Below are 26,858 nucleotides of genomic sequence, written 5' to 3' on the forward strand. Positions count from 1 at the left end.
CCTCCTCCACCTTTTTGTCACCAGAGGGCCAAAGCACCGTCGTCCCGAAAGAGCCCCGCTCCAGGTGAAGGACAGCTGGGGCGAACACGCAACACTTTGCTGAGCTCACAAAGTAGAAACAAAGTAAAGGGTATAAACAGAAACCACTTGCCAGCGAGCCAGTTAAATTGATTGCTTAATTTAATCATAAATCAGGCTGCCCGGTCTGAATTTATTCCGTGGCGCAAAATTACGGCCGTCCATTGAAAGTCAACGGCCAAGAGGATCTCAGCATGCGGCTCGCTGCTGTATTGAATTGTCCCACGTAACAGACACGGTAAATCAAGGTAAAAAGTCGGAGCAGGGGAACCATCGCGCTGTCGGTCATAGAGCAGGGACTGAAAGCCCAAGAATTGCCCAGAAGGAAGAAACTCTTTACATTAAATCACACAAAACTGACATGTGAGTCTAAATTGAATAGAGTGATATAGTGTGCTATCAAACGCAGGAACTCCTTCTGACAGGTGAGGGATACAGTTATAGATTTTTCATGTCCGTTATTCCTTTTATTACCTTATTATTCTTTACAATTGAATTTTATTCCGAAAACAAGACTGTCCTGTAAGAGGATATTTTAGAAGGAAAATCGACGGAAATTACGTTTGCACGAATATCTGAAGTGTTCAATCCTTTATGTGGCTGCGTCCACAATTTTTTATTTTTTTTTTAAACTGAATTTTGTGACGACATCCTTTGCCAGCTCTGACTGTTTAGTGGGCTGCAGATTGCTTTAGTAATTTTCTTTTTTTTGTGCCTTTCTTTGCACTATTACTGCGTCTAAATGTCAGAAATGAAGCCGACAGGCGCTGGTTTGGAAGGGGACAGGAATTGCTTCTTTACCAGCGGCGACACGGTCCTGGGAAAGAGATCACGTTGGGCCCCGTGTTTATCTGCTATTCCAGCCAGTGCCGAAGGGCCCAACCGTCCTGCCAGGTTTGGTCACGCTGACCTTCTGAGGTTATTCCAGCATGGGGCTCAAAAACCACGTTACATGGGATGAGGATGGTAAAACGGGACCACCAGCCACATCACTGAAGTACGTTTAATCAGCACTGCTGGAAATCACACGCATTTTGTGAACCGCTCATCCCATAGGGGGTCGCGGGGAACCGGAGCCTAACCCTGCAACACGGGGCGAAGGGCTGGAGGGGGAGGGGACACACCCAGGACGGGATGCCAGTCCATCGCAAGGCACCCCGAGCAGGACTCGAACCCTAGACCTAGGGGAGCGCAGGACCCAGTTAAACCCACCGTGCCATCGCATCCTCATGCTGCTGGAAATCAGCTGTTTCTTAAGTGCCTGTGAAGGAGATGGTTCAGGTTCTGCAGTGCAGGCGATAACTCAGAAAGGACAATGGAGACAGTGTGGGTCAGAGATGTGCAATAACTTTAAAACACCTCTCAAAGCCTGACAAATAGGTGTGCCCATCCCTCTGATGCACCTTTAGATGTATCGACAGCGGAGATCAGGAATTCGCTTCCCCTCGGGTTTGGACGCAGTCAGCCAAGAGCGTGCGACCCAGCACGCCGCGGCAGACGAACGGCGGCACTGGGTTCCCGGAGGACTGCGGGAATCTGCAAGCAGCTATTCGGCGGGTGCGACCCCGATCGCCTCTAGCCGAAACGCATCAACGCATGGGTCGTCCGCGGAAATCTGGATGAGACGGCTTTCTGAGAAATAACAACAAAAAGGCTGAATTCCAGAGTAGAAATGCAGCTTCCCATCACATTGTTTTCAGAACGAACAGGAGAATGAAGAAATAGCTCGTAGGGCTCCTGACAGGGGTCCCGATGCTTTTTCAGGCTGCTTACAGAACAAGGGCGTATCTTCAAGGCCGGAAGGATGACGAAGGCTGACAAAGCTGCTCTGAGCTTTCGGGTGACACCCGTCTAGACTCGAGGTGAATCGTGCCTCCCGATGCTGTATAGCCACACGGCTCCGCTCTCAGCGATTCTAAGGCAACAGGCGTACGGTCAAACTGTACCACCATGACACACGCACCTCTTTCTCCGCACATTTTCCAAGGGGTGATGAAACGCGGCTGGCGGCGGAGGGCGGAAGCGAAGACGTTCGGGGCTTCGCTCCGGCGCAAACTCTCGGAGTTCGGCTCGAGGTCCACACGTTTAAGGCGAGCTCACACGCTAACGTCCGTTAACGGGGAACGTCTCCACCTGCACCGTATGCTCGGTGACGTCCAAGTGCGGGTCACTTCCAGACGGCTGAATTAATTAAGAAATCCGGGGAAATCCGTGGTAAACACCGAAACGCGTGTAAGCGTGAGCCCGCGCTACAAGAGCCTAGCCCGCCCACCCCCGGCTGAGCCCCGGCTGGGCCCCGGCTGGATACGACAGTGGTTTGTGGTCTTTTTCCAGCATCTACATACAACAAAAGCCACCAAGTGGAAACAGCTGTGAGGGATATAAACTGGGCCTGGAGACCTGGAAAGGACTCCTGCGGCTCGTGTTGCAGAAAGCCGGAGCTGCTAGCGGAACGCACACGCTGGAGGAACTCCCGCATTCGGAGAGAGTAAAACTAAACGTTCGGCTGCGTCAGAACGGAGTACGGTCTGCAGAGGACCTTACTACCGGTTTTGGCAGAACAAATCAATTCACGCAGATTCCTTCATTTTATATGTATAAATACACACATATATCAATGCAGTGCTGCTTGAAAGTATGTGAAGCCCTTGTGTCCCTTAATTTTACCATGAAACGGCTGTTTAATGACAATCAGTCTTTCTCATGCGACACAATGGGTGTGTAATGACCAATTTCCCGCTTGCCCCGCCTCTCCCATCCAGTTCGTTCTTCCGTTCATTGCCGTTGTGGCACGACAGCGATTTGCGACATCGTCCCTCCTGAAGGGCAAATCAAATCGGAAATGCCACTTGAAGCGCAACTGATGAAGGTGCGTTGCTCATATTTCGGTCATACGGTTCGAAGGGAAAGATCACTGGAGAAGGACGTCATGACTGGAAAGATCGAGGGTACGAGGCGCGGAGGAAGACCACCAATGAGATGGATCGATGCGATTACAGTGATGACGGGGCGGACGCTCGAGGATCTCATCAGACTAGCGCAAAACCGAGTCCTTTTTAATTCACCGGTCTATCGAGTCACCAAGACTCGAACCCGAGTTGATGGCACATGATATGACAATGACCAATTCGCTATGTTGCTGCAGAGGAAATCATGAGCGCAATAGAAACAATGCAGGTGCACAAATAAGTGAACCCCAACTCAGATCGGTTAAACCAAGTGGGTAAGTAGAACCAGGAGTCTAAATTATACACACCAATGACCATCCCTATAGGGTTCACATACTTTCGAGTAGCACTGTACATAAATATATTTACATTTATTTAGCAGATGCTTTTCTCCAAAGCAACTTACAATGGATGCTATGTTGTGCCATCATCCCACACCTTATTCACCGCGGTGACTTACACTGCTAGATACACTACTTACAATGGGTCACTCATCCATACATCAGTGGAACACACTCTCTTTGTCACTCACACACTACGGGTGAACCTGATCAGCACGTCTTCGGACGGAAACCGGAGCAGCCGGAGGAAACCCACGCAGACATGGGGAGAACATGCAAAAACTCCACACAGACCGAGCAGGGATCGAACCCGCGTTCTCTCACGCCACCCAGGCGCTGTGAGACAGCAGTGCTACTTGCTGTGCCACCATGCCACCCGCATTCAGAGTTAAACCATATTCATATACTGTATAAATATGGTTTTATATCTGATGTATTTTTATACGCATATCCATATATACACACATATGTAACCCACTAAAGCAACATCGAAAGAGAGTATATATGTTCGGTATACCACAGCATATATACATTTGTATTGTCTCTGCTGCAGTCAGTTACACAGTCACTATGGCTTAAGCCAGACCAACCGGGTAAGGATGAACTGCTCTTTGGCCTACGGACTTCGCCGGGTGCCAAAAGATGCTTGGCGCGGAGCACTACGTATCCGATTCCACCCGCAGTCCTGCGGACGCAGCGAGATCGTACCGCCGCTCCCACCGCCCCGCCTCTCCCATCCACTTTGTTCATCCATTCATTGCCGTTGGGGCACGACAGCAATTTGCGACATTGTTCCTCCTGAAGGGCAAAGAAACATTTACTTGACCTTAGTCTCGTACTCTAGTAAGCAATCAGATGAGAGCAGTTACTTGTCACCTGGAGCTCGAATGTATCTCAATGGCTAAGGACACCACATGCATGTCCAGTGACGGTGCTGGAAAGGCAGATGGGCCACAATCATTCTGCCCAGTGCTTCACCATCCCGTCTGTCTTGACAGGTACCCTGGCAGCTCACTGAGATCCCTGGAGGACATCAGCGATCTTAAGAGCAACTGGCAGCCTTCGTGAAAGATGAAGCCAGGGAGAAGGAAGGGTGCAAGTCGGGACAGGATGTAGTGCCACCCCAGACAGGTAACTTGGGGTTTGTAGTGCTGAGTGTGATATGAGGCCACCAGAGAGAATGGAGACAAACCACGTTCGCACTTGGACAGATTTATCTCACAGATGACAATGCTGATGTATTTTAAATGTAATATGTCTGCGACGTATTAAAAGATCCTGAATAAAATTGCTAGAATACAGGAAAATATCCCACTTTTTTTTTTGTGCGCGTGTATAATTTTACCATCGTGTTTGAAGGGAGCGCTTCACTGATGGCATACCCCTCTTTTAAAATTTCGGTCACTTTGACAAAGCGAGTCACAAAAGGTAGAATCTGCCAGCGAAACGGCCGTTATTGTCGAGATCTGATATTTATCCTCCTTCTGCGTTTCCAAAAGAGACCCCAAGAGGACCTTCAGGAACACGTCATCAGTAGCAGTGTGGCTCGCTGTCAGATGAAACGCGTTTGATGTCAGTCACGCGGTCGGAGAAGCGCATCTCGCACAAGACTACGAGCGCCATCCAAGGTCTTGGTTGCATAACTCATACCGCACCCGCATATAAATTCAAATTAAATGTCAAGCATTCACAATGTACATTCATGCGAACCTTTGAACAGAGAAGAAGCAAAGACCAGATGAATTGCATCCAGCTGGGGGAGCAGATAAAGCTGGAGGACCTTGCATCATCATCCTGTATGTGCTGCATGTACACAGGGCTGCTGGTAATGTAGTAGTAAGTGTTCCTATCTTTCCACCCAAAGGTTGCTGGTTCAAATCCCACCTAATGCTGCAGTGCACTAAACTGGTCCAGTAAGAAGTCATGTATGCAGGCAATAAGGGCACCGGCCCAGAGCATCTACTAGGCATCCTCACGGCCACAAACCTTTCTGGCAGTCTTACGCGGTTCAGCTGACACTTAAACAGTACATTATGTTTTATTCATTTAGCTGACGCTTTTCTCTTAAGCAAATTAGAACGTTAATGTCCCTACAATTACGGACCCATCTATGCAGCTGGGTCATTTCACTGGAGAAATTTAGATTATGCACCTTGCTCAAGCGTACTAGAGCAGTAGGTGGGATTCGAACCTGCAGCCTTCTAAAGTAACTAACCACTGTGCTACCGACCACCCCGAATATGGTAATTTACATTGTATATTTTATTGGAACAAAAACATACTGGTATTCAAGCAAATATTTTGTTATTTCAGTTGTTGCGTACCTTCCGTAAGAGAAGAGGCTCCTTGAACCTGGAGCCATCATCTGCTTCATCTCCTTTACAAGACCAGGGTAGAAGAACCATGGCGCGCTGCTGGTCATACTCATAATTAGCCAATATTTTCACAGGTTTACAGACACTTTGATCCCAGCAAGCGCCGCTTTAATTGAGGGATGTTTCGCAGAGACGCCTCGGACACGAACAGCGCGAGCGCGCCAATCCCTGCGGCAACGTTAGGGTCGACATCTCAGTGCCGCACTCAAGGTTTCAAAGAGCTACCGCGGTGGAGCTAGTATCTCCAACATTGCAGGATAAAAGGCTGATCCCCGTGCAGCGCTGGGGCTCAGAAGGCGAGGCGAAAGGAGGTCCAGAGCCACGGCTTGTTTTCATGAACAAAATGGTTTATCAAGTAGAGCACCACAGGACGTGTCAGAGCACTTAACAGGAGATCAGACGTACAAAGAACACACGACACAAAGACGCGTTTCCGTTAATGAGCGGAAGCCGAGAGCTGAGGGTCGCTTCGTTTCAGGTGGCAAAAAGGGAAAACTCGAGAGAAAGGAGAAGTTTGAGTGGAAAAATGACTGACTGCATGACGTGGCACCGTTGCCGCTACTCCAAACAATCCGTCCGAAAGGCTCGTAACGATGCAGTTATTGCCGCTCCCGCGTTCGAGAATAAACGCTACAGCGAATGACTTGTCCTCGGACGGAGCGCTGTGCGAAAAGCGAGACGATCCGAAAAAAATACTTCGGCAAAATGCGCAAGAAGAGGTCTTGGGTTCGAGGTTTCGTGGCACTGTTCAACATGCTACGTAGTAGTGCAATAAATTCGCCGAAAAATACGCACTCTGTGCAAACAATTCAGCTGAGACAGACTGATCTTGACAAACGCTGAGTAAAAAGTAACACTGGCCAGAGCTCACGGCTTCAAGGATTCGTACCGTGGTCTGTCCTCTACGGGCCCGGCCTGAAGCAAGTCAAAAGCACAGTGACGTGCTTGGAAGTTCCAGCAGCACCACATCATCTTCACGCTTTGACATCTAAACCATAACCTACACGTACCGTATGTGCTGTGCTTTGCTTGGGGAGGAAGAAATGGATACAAAGTAGAGAAATAATGCAAATAAATAACATCTAGAAAATAAACAGCATACAGAGGTTCAGCTGGAGGACAGGAGCTAGTGAACAGAGTAAAGAACAGTCCTTGAGGGAGACCCCGGGTGCATATTGTCTGGAGCTCACGCTAAATGTGAGACAGCAGCCTGAGGTCCCAGTTTGTCGTTTTTAAGTGTTACATGCTCCAGTTGCAGGATCAGCGCTCGGAAACAAAACAGAATAAGAGGCCCTGTTTTCACAACAACCTCCAAATCACTTCTAATCCTGCGTTTCGCTACATTTTCGCATTAAACTGCTGTGATTTAAACAAACGGGAAAACAAATCACTGCGTTTCTTTACGCTCTGCACTGTCATGTCCACATCTTTTTATATTTCCACCTTCGTGTAACAACCATTTTAATATTATTATTTGAAAAAGATAAAGGGGGAAAGATTAAATATTGTCAATTCTCAGAAGAAAACCAAATATAAAAGTACAGAAAACTTATTTTAGCAATGCACAAACAATAAGAGGCAAAAAGAAACAACAATGAGAGAAGAATACGAGGCAGAAATAGGAGAACTGACGAAAGGACCCATTCCCCATCCCTCAGAGCCATGGTGTGGTCCAGTCTCATCCACGTTGGACAGTCTCCGTCAGTCCACTGGGTTCGCTTGTAGGGAGACATCACGACCCGACGCAAAGGGACAAGGTCCCTTTTCTGGACTGTTCCACGCGCCGCAGCGCATCTGTCAAACTCGGGTCCAAATGGCAAGCTACTCAGTTCAGTCTACAGTTTCTAAAAACAGAGCGACATCTACTGGACACAAAAAGAGTACAGAAAAAAAAATGTCGACTTGACTTGAGCAAAATCTCCGTAAACATCAGTATTATCAAACCACTACAACATTGAAAATAGCATTAATGAAAATTTTAACAGGCAAAAATTTGTTTCAGCCTTTGTAAACCAGACACAAGACCCTTGTGTTGAACAAAGCCGGAGCTTTGAGTAACAAACTTAATCATTGTCCCTTGAATGGAAAAACTGGCGAGACAAAAAAAAAAAAAAAAAAAAAAAAAAGAAATTTTGGCCCCATAATGGAAAAGCATATTCTAAAACGGAAAAATTGTAATGTCAGTTTAAAAGAATTATTTAAAAAAAACTGCAGATAAAGAATCCCATTTGTAAACAATTAACATCCTATGTGACAAATTCTGGTTCATTTACGATGAACTCATTTAGCAGAGCCAAATCAGAGAAGGCTTACCTGACAAGCTTTTAATACCCTACTAGAATTAAAGTTCTGTGGCGTTGGGAAAGACATTTGGAATTTTTAACTAAAATAATTTTAAAACTTTTAATGTTGAAAGATAACGTAAGCTAGTGGGCAATCCAAGCCAAGGCAGGAGCAGCAAGATGGACAGCTCCCAAGGAACTGCCCCTGCCCTAACCGAGAGATGACGGCCAGCTGCTGACGCTGTACGGCCAATTAAATGGACGATAAAGGCAGCTTGTCCAAACACTTTGGAGAGCAGTGCTTTGGTGAAGGCCTGGTTGGGAGGGTGACCTGGAGAAGAAGTGGTTTTAGTTCTTTTGCCTAAAAGGGGGGGTTTTGTTCTTTTGGTTTTGTAATAAACCTATTTTATTTGGAAAGTCCTGCTGGTCTGTAGCCACCTCTGCCACACTACAGCCCATACTAAGCACACATTTTTTTTTTTTTTTTCCCCCAAACTGCCAATGATTTAGAGCCTAACTCAACATACAGGTAATAGAAAGAGTCCATGGTTACTAGAGACAATTACCGGGAAACGAGGACCGAGACCCAAATTGCGGTAGACCGAGCTCAAGCTTGGGTTCACACTGAGCACGCGTTGCTGGGCTGCAAGTTCTGACACAGGACTGTTGCCAGCATCCCTGCAAGATCCTCGTTTAGACATCCTCTAAGGCCCCAGTGATCAGGACAAGTGAAAGTGATGGGACTAGACAGTGGCACAGACAAACCCATCATTGCAGGTAGACAAAACAGCATTCAGACTGCATGCCTCTAGCTGTGCAATTCCCAAGAGCAGCAGGATGTGTGTGTGTGTGTGTGTGTGTGTGTGTGTGTGTGTGTGTGTGTCTACATCCGTCTCTGAGTATGTAGAAAGAGGAAGCTACACCGTGTGTCACAGAGACTCAGGACTCTGGGTGCTGGGTTCAGCCACATCATCCTGCTGGTACATGAACGTCAGCAAGAACAGAGCCACATCCAGGGAGCACCAATAGGATGTGTGCGACGTCACTGCCGACCAGTAGCGGCTCTCCACCAGGCCCTCGCGCAGCTCGAAGTCGACGCGCCGCTCCAGCTCAACTGAAACAGAAACAAGTTCCGTCACCCGAGAACATCTCATCCACACATTCAGCATGCATAAAATAACTATGGTATGGGCAGGCCGGGGCTAGGGATGCGACAAAGTTCCAACCTGAACGTTTTCAAACTTAGAGCGCTTTTGGTAGATACGAAATCCATCGAATTTTATCGGCAGATACGAAGCTGATGCGGGGAAGAAAGTAGTCAAAGCAACACATCTCATTATAAGCTTTATTTTATATCTATATGTGTTGCTGTCCGAAAGTCCAGGGGCAATAGCGATAATGATTGTACGCTACTACATGCACACCAGATTACGAACGAGTTCCGTTCCCAAATCTGTCTTTATAAGTCGGAGCAATTAGGTACAGTTTGTATCTGATGTCAGTCAAATGTTTGTCTTAATATGTAGTCTATACTCTACCTTTCTATGCAAAAAAGAATTACACTTTCAGATATACTAAAATATCTAACATAATACAGTGGTAATAATACGTAATATTTAATATTAATAATAAATGTTACTACAGTATTCATAATAGAGAGAAAGAGGAGGATGAAGAGAGAATGTGTATGCGTGTAGGTATAAAAAACATTAAAGAAACTCTTCTTAAACAGTTTAGACCGAAGTCTTCGTCCTAACTTGGACCCACGTGCCCATGAGCCGACGAAACGCTGTAGACACAATGTTTTGATGCGAGTTACGAAGTAGAGCCCGTTTATTATTACGAATCATTGTATCTAACTCGAACCCCAGACCCACCGGAGAGCAGGACTGTGGTCCAACCCACCGCGCCACCGCACCCCCCTCTATGCCGCTCAAATTTTTTATATCTAATAGGCTTCACGGGGGGGCCGTGGTTCGTAACTACGGGTTGTATGTAAGTCGGACGTTCGTAACCCGGAGACTGCCTGTATACAACTTTATATGCAGATCACTACTCGATGATTTGCATGTATATTAGTTACGCAGCGAAATGCATTAGGACTACTTTGTAAGACTTTGCATCCCGTGTGTGTCATCGTGGTCTTTTGCATAGCGTAAGGTGATTTGTGGAAGTTCGTATATATGCAATTTGTTTTGTGTTTTTAAGTGGAAACACTCAAATATGAATGAATGCTTATTCTTACAAAATTTTAATTTGAGCATAAACCAATGCTTTTTAATTGCGGAGAAGGATAATTACTCCTGCGGGTAAAGCCGAAACCAAATAAATATTCCTCTTTATCTTTTAATTGATATGTGCGTCCGGATTAGTAAAAATTATACTTTCCACTTCAATTTATTGAAAACCGCGTTTGCATCTGTGTGGATTTTTAAGTTTAAATCTGCATTCGACGGATGCGGATTTTGATCCCCTCCAACACATATCACCATTATGCTGACATTTACATTTATTCACGTAGTTGATGCTTTTCTCCAAGGCGACTGACAATGCTAAGATAACAGTTATTACAAGCTTAGTTATTTACCTGTCTATACACCTGGGTAATTTACTGGAGTAGTTTAGGGTAAGTGTGCTGCTCAAGGGTACTACAACCGGAGGTGGGGATCAAACCCGCAACCTTTGGATCCAAAGGCAGTAGCTCTAACCACTATGCAACCAGCTGCCCCATGCTCAGCACCAGTAGTGGACGAAAATGGCACGCATCATCCAAAGACCTGAGAAGCCCTCGGCCATCAGCTATGCCATCAGTTGCAAAACTTGGTGAAACACAACACGTCCAAGTGTGCGTAAGCGTAGATGCTCTCAACCAATACTCAAATCACAGGTACACAGAGTGATGTGTGTGACATAGGGAGGAACGGCTCTGTTCCATCACTGCCTTACAAACGTCCCAGTCTGGAGGGGGAGGAAGAGTTCGCTCACGTGAGGTGTCCATGATGGCTGAGGCAGATGGAGACACGCAGGTCTGGGCCTCCGAAGGCTGGTTCTCCCCCTCAGCAGCGCCGCTCTCCACGCCGGACGGCTGGCTGGTGGAGCGGGAGAAGCGCGAGAAGAGGATGCCGCCGATCCCCTTCCCGATGCTTGCCGCACCTTCCCATTGGGGTAGTTCAGAGGTTAGCAGTCATCCTACTTTACGCTGATCCTCTCGAACCCCATCACTGTCCATCCAGTTACATACATGGGTAAATGTCCCAGTGAGAACGCGAACCACAGAGAGGACGCGTAAGAAACATTAACATACCGCTTCTTTATCTGCAGTTTGCCGGGTTTCGCTCAAAACTTTCCCAACAGTTAACCATAAGAGACACGCAGACAGAGCCGGGTCCTAACGAGTTACGTTTCCTCCGTTATTTAAGTAAATTTCTGGACAAATGGTACTTTTTAAAGCAGGTCTGGCAATACTTTTATTACTGTTATTCAAGCACATTTGTAAAAAAAAAAAAAAAAAACACCTTTGTTACATTTCAGTCACCCTCTTTTCAATTTTATTTCATGTTGATAAATAAGTTTCCCTTTACTACAAAATGCTGCATCCAGTGTTGTCTTATAGCCATGACTTTATATTTTAATTTTGTTTGAAATTAACAAAAAAATAAAGTCTACTTTTTTTTTTTTTTTTTTTAAATTTATCTGACGCTTTTAATCCTCAGAAGGCTGAACCTTCGACTTGAACTGCTCTATCAGTTGTGATATTAGACTGACAGTCGATGGTTGTCTTTTGCTGACACGATCACTGCCACAGGCCATGGTTCTACAATGTTGACTTGCACTGGACATAAAACTGTACACTGTTAAACAATTTTATTGTATTTCGTAATTTTCCGCGCACCGGTGCAGTGAATAACGCTGCTGCCTCACAACCCCCAGATGGGGCGAGAGAACACGGGTTTGACCCCCACTTAGTCTGTGTGGAGTATGTGCGTTCTCCCTGCGTCTGTGTGGGTTTTCTCCAGGTGCTCTGGTTTCCTCCCACAGTCCAAAGACATGCAGTTCAGTTGGACTGGTGATGCGAAATTGCCCTTGGGGTGTGAATGGGTGAATGACTGTGTGTGTGTGTGTTCAGGTAGAGTGGTGACTCTAAATTGCCCTTAGTGTGCAACTGCACATGTGTAGCTACCCAGATATTAACTGCCATCCCATCCATGGTGTAACCCTCCCAGCCTTGCGCCCAGTGTGTCTGGGATAGGCTTCGGATAACCGCGACCCTTATCGGGAAAAGCGGTTATTGAAAACGGACAGACAGAATTTTCTGTTTATGTGGAGTTGAGTGCGTATGTGTGTGGCTATACCGTACCATATTTGTCAACATCACACAAAGAATATTTATGCAAGCAGAATGACCGTGAAACGGACATCAATGCTACAATTCAGTACAGTGGCAGTCAGTCACTGTAGGGGACCCTGTTACGCGAGAGATCGGTGAAAATTATTTTTATTGATATTGCCACCAGAAACGCCTCTGCTAGATAAAGCGTCTGCGTCCGAGCGGCAACTACCAAGGCGAATAAGATGTCAAGAAGTGGACAAAACTACTGGTCCAGGATCACACACACCTAATAGTACTCAATTTACGCGCATGCATGTGGCGCAGAACGCGGTCCCTTACCCAGGATGCTGGCTTTGCCCAGGTTAGTGATGGACTCCCCATAGTGCCGCCGTGCCATCACAGGTGACGTGCTGGGGCTGGGGTTGCTCTCCGTGTCCGACGTGGCCTCCTTCACAGGGTTGATAAACGTTGGCCTGATCTGGTCGTAAGGTGTGGGGCTCAAGGTGTTGCACCTGAGACCGATGGACAGCGCTGTCACACTCACGACAAAGATCTACTCCTTCTCTTTGTCAACACTCTATATCGCGCGGTGCCGTGTGAAATTGCACTTGTGCGTGTGTGTGCGAGGAACAGGGTAGACACTTGCCAGTGAATCTGAACAGGTGCAATGTTGCTGTAGTGCTTCAAGATAAGAGGTTCCAGTCTGTAGGCCTACAGAAACACAGAGTCAGTGCTGGGTGACTTGATGAAATATCCAACGGGGCACTCTTTAGTCAATCGAGATAACCGAGGGCTTGGTACGCAGGCTCACCACCGGGTCTGTGGGGTGGAAGATGTTGAACAGGCGCTGGCAGATGGACTTGGGCAGGATGTGATCCTGTGTCCCGTCGTTTCCTGGCCGGATGCCTCTCAAGGCTAGAAACACAGCAAGCGGCGAACCCATGCAGAAGAAGTTCTCTACCTGGTATCGAAAGGGAGAGGACAAACACGGAGGAAAAAAAAATTCTCCAGCGAGGACCCAAGCACAAGTTCTCTCCCTTAAAAGAGAGAAGGATAAAGAAATTCTACAGCGGTTTCTGAGCCGGAAAATAAGACATACCTTGAACTTTAACACTGGAGAAGGTAGGACTGCAGGGGACTCGAGACTCTCAAGATGATCCTCCAGCTCTCTTAACCTGTGGGGGATATCCAAATGAATGAGGGGGGGGGCTACACAAAGAGGAGGACAGGTAGAGAATGAGCTGAAGGACAAAGGGTTTGTCAATGAAAGCGAAGGACTAAGAGCAGAAATGCCGACTCTGAATCCGAATTCAGGCGCGACTCTACAATGTGAGCGTGAATCCCAGGCGGGCGTTTAGGAGTCTCCGGCGCACAAGCGTTCCATACCGCAGGCGCGTGCGGTACAGCTCCTCCAGGAGGCGGCGCTCTTCGCAGCTCATTCTGCACGCCTCCATCTCCTTCGCCTGCAGCCCCTCCTGCAGGTAGAAGCGCACAGGGTCCCAGCCGGTCATGATGTCGAAGGTGATGACGCAGCCCAGGGAGTGGGACACGATGGAGACCTTGCCCTTCTCCTCAAACTGCGGGTTGCGCGAGCAGAAGAGCGAGTACAGTCGGTTCATCTCCTGCGTCAGCCCCCTGGTGATCTGCGAGCAGGGGAAGATGCTAATCCGAGCATTCCGGACACTGCCACCATTTTTAATCCCGACATTTACCGTAAATCCCACCCATTAACATTTCCATCGCTCCGTGAAAGTGCTGTGCATAACTCTGTGTCCGTGTTTGTGTGTGGATAGATAATATAACTCATTCACCTCTTTACATGTTCCTCAAATGATACCATGATAGCCAAAGCTGGGGGGGGGGGGGAACATCTATCTAAAACAAGCCATAATTCGTTATAATTTAATCCAAATATCTACATACGCTCATTGTGTGCATCATTTTGTACCATTAGCCAATATTGCAAGAAACGTGTGCACGGGACACACGCTGTCAGCACCTGCCGCTGCTCTAGTTACAACCACAGGGAACGGCTGAGCGACGCACGATGCTTCCGTCAGCTCCCCGTGTGCGGTCCTCGCACCGACAGCCACGAAGAACAAATATATTTGCGTGTGATAAATTATCACACGCATATATTCACGTAAACCGACTTCTTGCGTGGTCCTGGAATCTAAACCCACATGGCACAACTTCATCCAACGTGCTTACACCTCACCGCAGTTGTTCTGCTGAAAATACGAGTCCGCATTGATTAATCCACAGATTAATCTCCACTAAATCTTGTTTCTACACACCACGCTCGGCGTAATTGGAAAGCATCTCTGGCCGAGCCATTATTCATACTGTGCGTTCTACATCCGTGAACAAAACGTCTCTGCTCGTGTACAGAGAGGCCTGCGTGTTCCATATGGTCGAGGCCTCGGCGCCGCGGTAAGATTTCCGTGTTTACCTCCATTATTATAGGCCAGTACAGTGCAATGAATGAAACTCCCTCTGTCTTGATGAGGACTGGTGTCTTTACGTGTGTGTGTGTGTGTGAGACAATGGAAAGGGAAGAACAATCAAGGTCCATCAACATTATAATTAAGACTCAATGAATCATGTTCACGTAAACATGTTATGGAAAGCAGGTGGGAGTAACAATCCTCTTCATCCGTGGTGTTGGTTTCTTTAGCTGTTCAAACTTGGCAGTCCACCAAAACCGTCCAACGTTTCTAAAATTTTCATATTTAAACTGTTTCCAACCTAAAATTAATCGACCGATCGCAACAAAACAGATTTACTCACGACCATGTGCCATACTGAAGATACCAATAAAACTGATGACTTCGTTCTTACCCTATGAACTCCGATCGTTCTGTCATCTTGGGCTGTATTTACACTGCCTGCTAAATACATGGACTTTGATCATTTTTCCATTTTACTGCAGTGTCAATACTGTATGTGCTTCAGTGTCACTAACTAGGTGGCGCCAGCTTCTAAATTTCTTCAAAAAAGGGACATTGATCGTTTTCCTCTCTTTAGTCTTCGTGTGTGTGTGTGTGTCTTGGGTTACGAGTGCCTCAGTTCTCACCTCGTCTCGATACAGAGGGCTCGTGTAGTACATGATGTCCATGGCGCTGCTGTTCAGCATGTCCCTCAGGCCTCGAACCTTGTCTGGAGTGATTGAGTCTACGGTGTCTGGAACAGCGATATCACACTGATACACCACATCAAACCCAAGTATGCAAGTATAAAATCTGAAGCTCTATCTGGCTGTCAAAACACGCAAATTGCAGTCATATTTTAACATCAATAGCCTTACGAATCACTAACTAGAACTTAAGTCACTGTTTTGTAGACAAACTAAATTACCCAACATTTAACCCGAAGGCAAACCACAGAATACCTCCATCTAGCGTCAGCCTGGATCGCCATTCCACAGGGAGGAACTCAACGTGTTCCGAGTCCCGGTCCGAAAAGTGCTTCTCCTCCATCTTCCGAGCAGCATCCCTCAGCCTGAAGGGTCAAACATGCAGTGTTTTACTCGGTACTCTGCAGAACCCAACCATGGACTAAAAAAAAGAAATTAGCTGTATGAATGTGTACTTCTGCTGCAGAAGGTCAATCAGTGTCATCAAGCTGGGGCTTCATTAACGCTACAGTGAACGGGGCGTACATGGCCGTGTTCTTGATGATGCGCATCTGGTCCATCTTCTGTCCGATCCCGTGGACGACGAAGACGAGGTGCGTTGTCTGCGGGGGCTTGTCTTCAAGGGACGCCTCCTCCACATACCCCCGATGGAGACGTGTCCCGCTGCTGGAAGCTGGGGGCACAGAGACCGCATCTTCAGTCTGGTTCATAGTGGTCTGCTGCATTTACAGTAGCCCCCCCTTATCCGTGTATTCGCTCTCCGCGGTTCTGTTACTCGCGGTCAACCATGGTCCGAAAATATTACGTGGAAAATTCCAGAAAGAAACAATTCGTAAGTTTTAAATGTGCGCCGTTCTGAGGAGCGTGATGAGATCTCGCGCCGTCCTGCCCGAGTTATGAATCATCCCTTTGTCCAGCAAATCCACGTTGTATATGCTACCCGCCCGTTAAGTCACTTAGTAGCGTCTTGGTTATCAGACCGGCTGTCGCGGTATCTCGGTGCTTGTGCTCAAGTAACGCCCCTTTTTTTTTTTAATTAAAAAAAAACTTTATTTAAAAAAAATCAATACTTATGAGGACCTGGGCATTGGTCCTTAGTTTTCTTTCTTCTTCTTCTGTATAGGAAGAAACATAGTATATGGGTTCGGTACTATCTGCGGTTTCAGACATCCGCTGGGGGTCTTGGAACATACCCCCTGCGGATAAGGGGGGACTACTGTACATTTACTCATTTAGCTGACGCTTTTCTCCAAAGCAACTTAGGTTAAGGTATTTTACAAATATTATTTATACATAATTATACAATTGTAGATTATTACTATAATTATGATTATTTATTACCTTAATTATAGATTAAGGTATTTTATAATTATTAACCCATTTATACAGCTGGGTACTGTCATTGGAACAATTCTAGGGTAAGTACCGTGTTCAAGGGTACTCCAGCAGGAGGTGGAAATCGAACCTGTGACCTTTGGGTACAAAGGCAGCAGCTCCAACCACCACGTTACCGGCTGTGCTACGGTCCACTTTGGGCTGTCCCGAGTACGTGACTGGGAACGTTCTTTATCCACACACGCACTCGTTGCTTATCGTTACGACTGCTGAACACGTGTCAGACTCCAAAGGCTCAAAAAGGCTAGCAGGGCAGAGCTGGACGGGGGCGGAGCCAGGAATAAACACGACTGTAGGGTAAACTCTAGGTAAAGGCTTACAAGGGACAAGATGAACTCTGAGTACGGTGATGGGTTTCCTGTTTTTCCTTTCTTACATTTTCCCATCCTCTCTGCGTTACCGCTTTGCGTTCGCCTACGAAAGGAGAGGCATCCCCACTTTCCGCGTCCCATCATTTTAATACAGGCATGTCTGAACCGCTACTGTCCTCTGCGTCCAACCTGCCCACCTCACACTCAACTGCTTCCAAATTGCTTACCCACCGATAGAGTGATTCTGACCAGAACAATTCAAACCACGTTTCTCTCAGAAGTGAACGCAAACACGGCGAACGAGCGACTGAACGGAGCGAGCCGGCGCCGGTGAAATTAGCAGAAGGAAGACGGTGCGGCGGATGAGTTTCCGAGGCATGCGGGACAGACCTTTGGAGAAGCCCAGCTTCTGCGTGACGGTGCGAGCGATCTTGGAGGTGGTGGCATCGCTGTACAGGTAGACCTCGTCCACGCTGTGCCAGTCCACGTGGGAGCGGCTCAGCTTGAGACTCTGGATCGCTACGGAGACGGGGCGGACAGAGACGGGGAGACGGCAGCGGTTAAAGACACGGCAGAGCGGGACACCATCCCCACTTTGCGATCCCCCACATCATCTGTATCGCAAAGTGGGAGGCATTTTCTGGACCGTGTGCACTTATTTTTCTTTGGCAATTAAATATTTTATTCTGGCACATTTCTATCACAAAAAAGGGAGGGGTCGGGATGACTGGAAACAAACGGGAGGCCAAATGAGGTTCAGGGTTCCAAGTAAAACCGTTCTTCTTCGACGTAGGTCCTTAAAGACATTTTAATAAAGGCAAATGAAGGCGAGAAGCCAAACGACAGGCTCAACTAAACATGTGAGGTCTGTAAAGAGGTTTTCAGGAAAGGTACAACGTGAAGACGTTTCCTACTTCAATCTGAACCTATAATTGTTCGTATCTGATTGACTCAGTCCTACGTGATTACAGCTGACACACTGTATAACCCAAAAACATCTAGAAAGGAAGAATTTCTTTGGGCAAAATAAACGGTGTTAAAATAAGACTAGTGGGGGGCGCGGTGGTGCGGCGGGTTTGGCCGGGTCCTGCTCTCCGGTGGGTCTGGGGTTCGAGTCCCGCCTGGGGTGCCTTGTGATGGAGTGGCGTCCCGTCCTGGGTGTCCCCTCCCCCTCCGGCCTTACGCCCTGTGTTGCCGGGTTAGGCTCCGGTTCGTCGCGACCCCACTTGGGACAAGTGGTTTCAGACGATGTGTGTCAGACAAAAAATAAGAATATATTCTTTCAACTTGCCGTCCAATGTCTGACGTGTTCAAAGTGGAAATAACGGGAAATGAACGCATTACTGTATTTACAACGCGCACAGTATATATGACAGTGGGATGTACATATCCTATGTCTTGCTGCCCGTTTCCACACACACTGCTTTTCTGTAAGCCTAAACTCATCCGTACAACACCGACCAACCTGCTAGTGATCGACGAGTGAAATCACGGAGCCACTGACCTCCCAAAACGGAATATGCAAGTGCTTCGACGGAGCTGACTTAGAATCAAAAAATCATTAGGTCACGTGACTGGATTTGCCCGGTCCAGATAAGAGGCACAAAGCTTTTAATCTGTCTGGGTTTAATCGTCTGTCGATCATCACAAGCTCCGGAAAACCCCAGAAACACGCTTCTCATCGGCTTGTGACCCCCAGACTGCGACACAAGCCAAAAAAAAAAAAAAACAAACACACAACAGCCCGCACCGCGGCCAGAGGACAACGGGCAAGTCCTCGTCCACCACGAGTCTGCGCTGGACTCTTGGTGGACGAGGACTTGGCTGACACTTACCCGTCATCACCTTGGAACAACCACCGGCACATTTACCCTGCGAACACCGCAGCGTGCGAGGATGACCGTCGCAGGGGGGCGTGCGGCCCAAAGCACGGCTCTCCCGGACGCAGTTCGGCACAGAGGCAGCAGCTCACGTCTCAGAAGACGTGCGGTTAAAAGTGCTGATATCACATCCCTCAGCACCGTGGTAAAGAAAAACCCTTTCGTTCCCTCCATGGTAAACAACAAGAACTCGGTACTAAAGCAAGGCACCGAAAACACGAGCACGATTCGGGGACAGGCTTCTTCGGAAAGCTCCCTTTAAACACTGGCTGAATGTTACTGTTATTACTACATTATTCTGTATATTACTATTATTACTACGTTACTTATCTTACTAATAGTACTGTACTATTCTTTGTCACTATGCTATTCTGGATGTTACTGTTATTAAGATATTATTCTGGATATTGCCAGTTGTGTTTTCTGTTTACTGTAAAAGACATTGTTTACTATTTATAATGTGTCTTCTGTCCACGATGCCTCTGTGCGCAGCGTCCGAAAACCGGCTCTCACGGTTATCTCCCGCGTGTAAAGTCCGTCTCCGATGACTGCTCCTCTTGCACCTAGGGCCGGCGGCGCCAACAACCACCCCTGCTATGTATGAACGGGCACTTTGTTCAAGAGCTTCCAGCGCACTAATTAATTCATGAGCTGGCTCTCGCAGGCATCGCTCCTGGTGCAGAAAAGAGGCTCGATGCTTCCGGGCAGACGGGGAGGGGGGCTGGTGGCTCAGTGACAGGCGTGAGCAGTCTGAGTGACAGCAGAGTCAGGGATCACAGCAAAGCATAGCCCATCGCTGACTTCACCTGCAACGATTACAACGTGTGGTCAAAAACCCCAATTTACCATACAGTAGTGCAGCTCTGCATCGAGACGTCTGCTCATGCCTCCTCCGTTGGGACTGAAGGAAGACTAATAAATGAGGAGAGCAGCAATCTCAGCAATGGTGCCCCTCCAGATTGCGGAACCCGTTTGTACTCCCACAGCTGTTAACAGCATCAACAAGTGGTGCTTTCCATATTTACATTTGTTTAACTTTAAAAAAAAAAAAAAGAAAAAATTTTGCCGACACTTTTTTCCTCAAAGTTCTTACAATGTTAAGCTACTTACACTGATTTACCCATTTACACAGCTGGGTAATTTTACTGCAGCAACACAATATGAGGGCAGCTATTAGTGTTGCTGCTTGAGCTGCTGCTTTCAGACTTCAGATGTGAAGGTTGCCTGTTCCAATCTCACTTAATATTGTAATACCCTTGAGCAAGGTACTCACATTAAGGTGCTCTGGTAAAACTCCCCAAAGGTGTAAATGGATAAACAGTTGGTGACTTAACATCATCATAAGATGCTTTGGAGAGTAATTTAAGTAAACATAATTTAGGGTAAGTACCTTTCTCCAGGCTACTACAGCAGGAGGTGGGATTTGAACTCGTGACCCCAAGTGCAGAGGCTTCAAAAGCATTCTGAGTGATCTCAATCGAGTTGTAATGATTTACAAAGATATTCTACAGAAAATGCTAGAACTGAACTGTTTTGAGGGGGTGTGGCGGTGCAGCGGGTTTGGCCTGTGCCTGCTCTCTGGTGGGTCTGGGGTTCGATTCTCGCTTGGGGTGCTTTGTGACGGACTGGCGTCCCGTCCTGGGTGTGTCCCCTGCCCCTCCAGCCTTGCGCCCTGTGTTGCCGGGTTAGGCCCCGGCTTGCCGCAGCCCCACTCGGGACAAGCGGCTTCAGCCACTGTGTGTGAACCGTTTGGTAGGGGGACACCCCATTACATTTATTAATGTAGCAGACACTTTTCTCCAAAGCGACTTCCAATGAATTCTATGTAGTGTTATGAGCCCACACACCTTATTCACCAAGGTGACTTACACTGCTAGATACACTACTTACACTGGGTCACTCATCCATACATCAGTGGAACATTCTGTCACTCACACATTGTGGGTGGACCTGAACAACATGTCTCTGGACTGTGGGAGGAAACCAGAGCACCCGGAGGAAACCCACACAGACACGGGGGAGAACATGCAAAAACTCCACACGGACCGAGCAGGGATCGAACCCGCGTTCTCTCACGCCACCCAGGCGCTGTGCCATCCATTAAGATACTTCTACAGCTGACATATGAAAGTGAAGGGCCTAAGGGAATGAGCGTGACACACGGCTACTCATTTAAGTCTTTAAAAGGTAGACATTTTGTGAACGGCCGATTTCCGAGCACTACAGGCCAAGGTCTGACCAGCAATAACGGGCACATCCGTCTCGGCAACGCAGCGTGGCACAGTAGAGTGCCGCGATATTGCCGAGAGAGCTCCCTTATGGGAGGTTACCTGTCAACGAAAGAGCAGTACGAGAGGTCAGAGAGGTCAAAGGCCACCCTCGCTCACCATCGTGGAACATTACCTTTAAAGGGGACCTTGTGCCTCTGTGCATCTTATTTATTACAACTTTAATGACAGATGGAGGAGGCGTAAAACTAAATATGTCTCATCTGAGAGCAAGAGAATCACCCTCGTGCTAAATAAAGCTCTAATTACAGAGGAACAGGGTCACCGCGGTTCTGTACGCGACTAATTACAGAGGCGAGGTGTCTCGCACACTAAGCACGTGTGTAATTACAGACGGACGTTTTGCGCAATATTACGAAGCGTGCCAGGAATGCACCGTTATTGCCAATTCGCACATGAAAGCGCCACGGCAGGGGCCGTATTTTATGTTACGTACGCATAGCGCATCGTGTCCGTTTCCTGAGCCATAACCTGCAGCGCCGCGAGCGTCCGGTTCCGTGCGTCGACGCGATCGCGTGACCGCAGGGTGGGTGCGGTTCACCTGCTGCCGCACCCAGATGAGCGCCGCAGAGGTTTTGAAAGCAGGCGGCGCCGGCACGAGCGGGGCTAACGCTTCCCTCAGGTGCGCTCACGCACAGGAAAGCACTAACCCTTCAATACATTTGCGTTAAGTTAAAACGTATTGTAAGGACCTGCGTTATTGGGTGCTTGAGCGGGAAAATGGGTTTGTTTATTGGAAACAGCTGGATTGTGGGTAAAATGTGAAGTCAGCGTTCAACCGCTGTGGGGACTCACGGCAAATATAAAGGGGTGAGTGTGTTGGCCAGCGAAAAGGAGAAAACCTGAGGGGCGCCAAGCAAGCTGGGGAGGCTGGTTTGAGATGCAGGTCCATGAGGAAAAGGGGTCCTCGAACCGAAAGCATCACTTCTTTATGTTCCTGCCTATATCTTTCACTGTGTGCTAGTATTCCAATGAACGCTCATGGTGCGTGCGGTCCACGCGTCCTTCTTCGACCCATCTGAACCCAGAGCCCTCTGTAAGGAACATCTTAGCAGGGGAGCGCGGTGGCACAGCGGGTTTGGCCTGTGCCTGTTCTCTGGTGGGTCTGGGGTTCGAGTCCCGCTTGGGGTGCCTTGTGACGGAGTGAGTGTGTCCCCTCCAGCCTCATACCGCTGGGTTAGGCTCCGGTTCGCCGGTGTGTGTGTGTGTGTGTGTCATCTTATTTCAATCTGCTATTTGCTGCGATGCTTTTCAAGCAAGGGGGGCGCGGTGGGTTGGACCGTGTCCTGCTCTCCGGTGGGTCTGGGGTTCGAGTCCTGCTTGGGGTGCCTTGCGACGGACTAGCGTCCCGTCCGTGTCCCCTCCCCCTCCGCCCTTACGCCCTGTATTGCTGGGTGGGCTCCGGTTCCCCGTGACCCCATATGGGATGAGCAGTTCTGAAAATGTGTGTGTGTGTGCTTTTCAAGCAGAAATTTGCAATAATGCGTAAAATGTGATGAAAACCTGTTCCATATTGACTAAAAAGGGGGGGAGGTCAGCCAGGCATTACTGACAACTTTGATTGCGTTACTGTAAATGGTGCAAAAAAAAAAAGTGAGTACAATACAGTGATCAGAATCAGACCGCAGTAGAAAACATTCCTCCTGGGGTGTCTCCCCCTCCCCCCCCCATTTGTACCACGCTGAGGCTCTGATGTGAACACAGTACAGCGCAGTATTTCTTCCTCTCAGCTAGAAGACTCTCCTGCTGAGTGCTGATGGTACAAAGACAAGATATTAATAATAAAGCATTATAAGATGCTTTATTATAATAAGAGATAGAAAGCGATATGAGATAATAAAGGATTAATAATCTCCAACACTCAAAGTTCATATTTCCCACGAGAAAGCTTTCGACTATGAATCCTTCCGTACAAGCGGGCTGTTGCTGGGCTGTCCACTTAACGCGGGGACCACGGGTGCTGGGGGACAAAAAGCTCCTTCCCGGGACGTCTGACCTCGTTTTTGAGATCCTGCCGCTCGACGCTTTGTTCGTTCGGCGCTGCTCCGCCATTAAATTAAATGGACCGTTAGGAACGCCATCCTGAAAAGGTCCTTTTGCGGTTTATATCTCTGGGCGGTGGCACACTTGGCGGGGGGGGGGGGGCATGTCATGTGTCACAGAGGATACAAAGCCACTATTCAGAGCACCTACACACTGGCTACCAGCAACACGAGTCGCTGCGTCCCACTGCGGTGCACTGCTCCGTTCTGTGTGTGTGTGTGTGTGTCCTATGAAACATTTCCCCCCTATTTCCCCACTTAGAGAAAAACCATTTATCATGCTTTGACAGCAAACCAGATGCCGTTCCGCGGATCCTCAACCACCTACTTCTCGATTTCTCCGAAGAGCATCTCCTTCGTTATTTTGCGCAACACATTTTGCACTCGAAGCAATTCGAACGTGAACGGCAGCAAATGACCGCCGGATGACTTGCCGAGGCCGTTGCTGGCACCGCGCTCCGGAGAGGGGCGTCGTTCCGCAGCATAGCTCATTACGCCACTGAACACAGGTTCGTTTCTTAGACGCGCTGGGCAGCTGCCACGACACCGTTTAAAATTAGTGCTTCGCTGCGCGTTCGTTCATAAACGCGCCCGTCGCCGACCGACACCGATCACGTACGATCGTTCAGCTGCCGATTTTCACCCATCGCCGCCCGGCACCACTTTCTCCAATTCGCTACGACTCGACGTCTCCCGTACCCCGTTTTGCAGGCCTTTTTTCCCGCCATCCCGCTTTGCCAATGTGTTACTTTACATAGGTGTTAAATTCTAATTAGCGACGTCGCTACCCTGTCTTTAAGCACCGCAATCACAGATTTGGCCGTATGACACATTTCGGCCGATCTTTCGCGAGGCTCTTCTCCCTACCCAAGATTCCCAGCTTGCTCTCACCGTCCTTGCTGTCCACGGCCGCAGGGACCGCGTCGGGGTCAAAGGTGTCCTGCATGGGCTGTCCCCGGAAACGCTCCAAGTGCTCCAGCTCAATGAGGTCACTCTCGTCCTCCTCCAAGGGGAGCCACGTGCCGTCGACGAACCACTGCCCCCGCATCACGGGAATGCGTTCCTGCTCTGCAAAACACAACTCGAAATGTGCAGGTAAAGTTTTCATGTCAAGATTAGAAGTGAGAGGATTTCATTATTTTCACAATTCTATAAGGTTCGAAGGGCCACGTTCACGAATCAGAAATGTACTTTTCACAATAAAAGGCTTTTCCCAGGGTGTTCGCAACACTCGCGTCTTTTTAATTGAAACCGAGTCACTCAATTCAGTGAGTTACACGCGCTCCGCGTGACCGAGACCTCTCCGGATCGCTGTATAAACTAAACAAATAAGGAGGAAAACGGACTTGACGCTCCATCCTTGTCCAGTTCCCAACAAGAGCTAACTCAGCCAGTGGGATGGAGATGCCTTTAAAGTGCTTGTCGGTAAGAACACGCTTCTCAGGAAGAAAAGGCTAACCAAACCTTCAAGGCATCCTGCCACTCAAAAAAAAAAGAAAAAAAAAAAAAAAAAAAACTGCAGCGGGGCATTAAGAGAGGGCAGGTATCCCTGGGCATTGGAGGGGTGTTTGGTACAGTAGTTCAGAGAAGATCCAGGGCATCCACCTTCTCATAGCAATGTACTGTCTTGTGGAGGACAGGGGGACAGTCCAATGGGAGGGACAACAGACACACTGGACTACAATGTGCAGCGCTCCATAGGGGGTAAAAAAGAAGACAAGCTGAATGAACTGTGATTCTTCCAAGCTCCTACCCCAGGGAGGGGAGCGCGGTGGCGCAGCGGGCTTGGCCGGGTCCTGCTCTCCGGTGGGTCTGGGGTTCGAGTCCCGCTTGGGGTGCCTTGTGATGGACTGGCGTCCCGTTATGGGTATGTCCCCTCCCCCTCCAGCCTTGCACCCTGTGTTGCAGGGTTAGGCGCAGGTTTGCCACGACCCCACTTGGGACAAGCGGCCTCAGCCTGTGTGTGTGTGTCCGTCCTACCCCGGGTTCTAGCAAATACATATATTTTCTATACATACATGATACACATGCAGTATTAGTATAGAGGCGCAAAAAGACTGGCAGAACAAAACGAGCCCCCCTGCCAGTATGCGATGACAACAACAACAGAAAGCAAACCGTCACGATCCGGTTAACTTGGCAGCCGGTTTCTAAATTCTAGGCACGTGTGGGGCGCCCGCGCTTCGGTTCCCGGAGCGTTTTTGCTGCGGGCCGCGACGCCGACGCTGTCACGCGCTGCTGTCACGCGGCTGCGGCGGCGCTCGAGCACTCACGGTTCCAGTAGATGGGGTAACACTCCCTCTCCCGGACATCGACCTCGTAGAGCCCCCCGCGGACACACACCGGATCGACCTCCAGCAGCCCCCTCTCCTCCGAGGGCTCGCCCCCGGCGTCCGCCCCCTGCGGCTGCGCTTGCGCGGCGTCCTCCGTGTCCGGGAGCTCCCTGCGTCTCGCGCCGGCCGGCGGCGGGGTGAGCTCGCCGAACCTGCGGTACATCAGTTCGATCTTGAGCGAGTCGTGTCCCACGAAGGGCTTCCAGGTCCTCCGCTCGTCCCGGTAGAACCAGCGCACCTCCTCGGGCCCCAGCTCGCCCACCACCTCGAAGCGCTGTCTCGAGCCGCTCGAGCGGTTCGAGCGGTTCCGCCTCCTGCTGGCGGCCACGCCGCCCGCGTCGACGTCCAGGCACGCGGCGCCGGGCCCGTGGTGGCTGTGGTAGCCGGGGTACGGCTCCTCCACCAGGCCCAGCATCATGGCTTCCTGCGGCGGCAGGTGTCCGTCCAGCCCGGGCGGGAGCGGCTCGCCCACCGGCTGCTCGCAGCAGCACTCGAACACGTCGTTCGCCAGGTCCCAGTCAGCGCCCGCGTCCTGCAGACTCCGCGCCTGCTCGTACACGGGGGCGCGCTCTGCGCCATCGCTCATCGCGCGGAACGAACAGACTCGACTCGGCGCTGCTGGGTTACAAGACGCCACGGCAGCGGAGACACCAGAAGAACAGCCCTCCGCGCGCGACCATAATGAGCAGCAGCAGCAGAGCCGCCTGCCCGCTGTCCGTCCGCCAGGGAGCGCCCCGGGGCCGCTGCTCGCGCCTCTCAATCCCTCCGCTGCTGCACGCTCTCTCTTTAGTTATATGTAGGTACAGCGTATGTTTTCGCTTTCGCAGGACTGCGCGAACCCTCCGCTACGGGGTCTAGCTGGAGAGCACTGGGCTGGGCGGGGCCTGGAGGGGCGGGACGGGGCGGGGCTGAGCGGTATTGGGCGGAAACTCCTCCTCGTCGAGCTCAGCGACCTCTCGCGCACCCCAGCAGAAGGAGTTAATATCGCTGAGCGGTGTGGCGTGTGTGACTGTGGCGTGTTGAGGCGATTGCTTTTCACGTCTGTGCGCTTGGTTTCTTCACACTCTGAGGAACTTTTTGCGTGTCAGTGTCACTCCGCAGCCTCACAGTCCGTGTCTG

General features: G+C 49.2%; 1 protein-coding gene across 1 annotated transcript; it reads right to left on the bottom strand.

Moving 5' to 3' along the window:
- Positions 1-5,691: 5,691 nt before the first annotated feature.
- Positions 5,692-26,410, bottom strand: ddhd1b (DDHD domain containing 1b). Its single transcript, XM_029256485.1, has 13 exons — positions 25,680-26,410; positions 24,298-24,474; positions 17,587-17,715; positions 16,016-16,163; positions 15,746-15,855; positions 15,431-15,537; positions 13,741-13,997; positions 13,454-13,529; positions 13,166-13,315; positions 13,001-13,065; positions 12,694-12,866; positions 11,010-11,177; positions 5,692-9,138 (listed from the first exon to the last, which is right to left on the bottom strand). The coding sequence occupies exons 1-13, from the start codon at positions 26,323-26,325 to the stop codon at positions 8,954-8,956; spliced, it is 2,391 nt and encodes a 796-aa protein (XP_029112318.1). The 5' UTR covers positions 26,326-26,410; the 3' UTR covers positions 5,692-8,953.
- Positions 26,411-26,858: the final 448 nt, after the last annotated feature.

The sequence above is a fragment of the Scleropages formosus genome, chromosome 1 (assembly GCF_900964775.1).
Source record: "Scleropages formosus chromosome 1, fSclFor1.1, whole genome shotgun sequence".
Classification (NCBI taxonomy): domain Eukaryota; kingdom Metazoa; phylum Chordata; class Actinopteri; order Osteoglossiformes; family Osteoglossidae; genus Scleropages; species Scleropages formosus.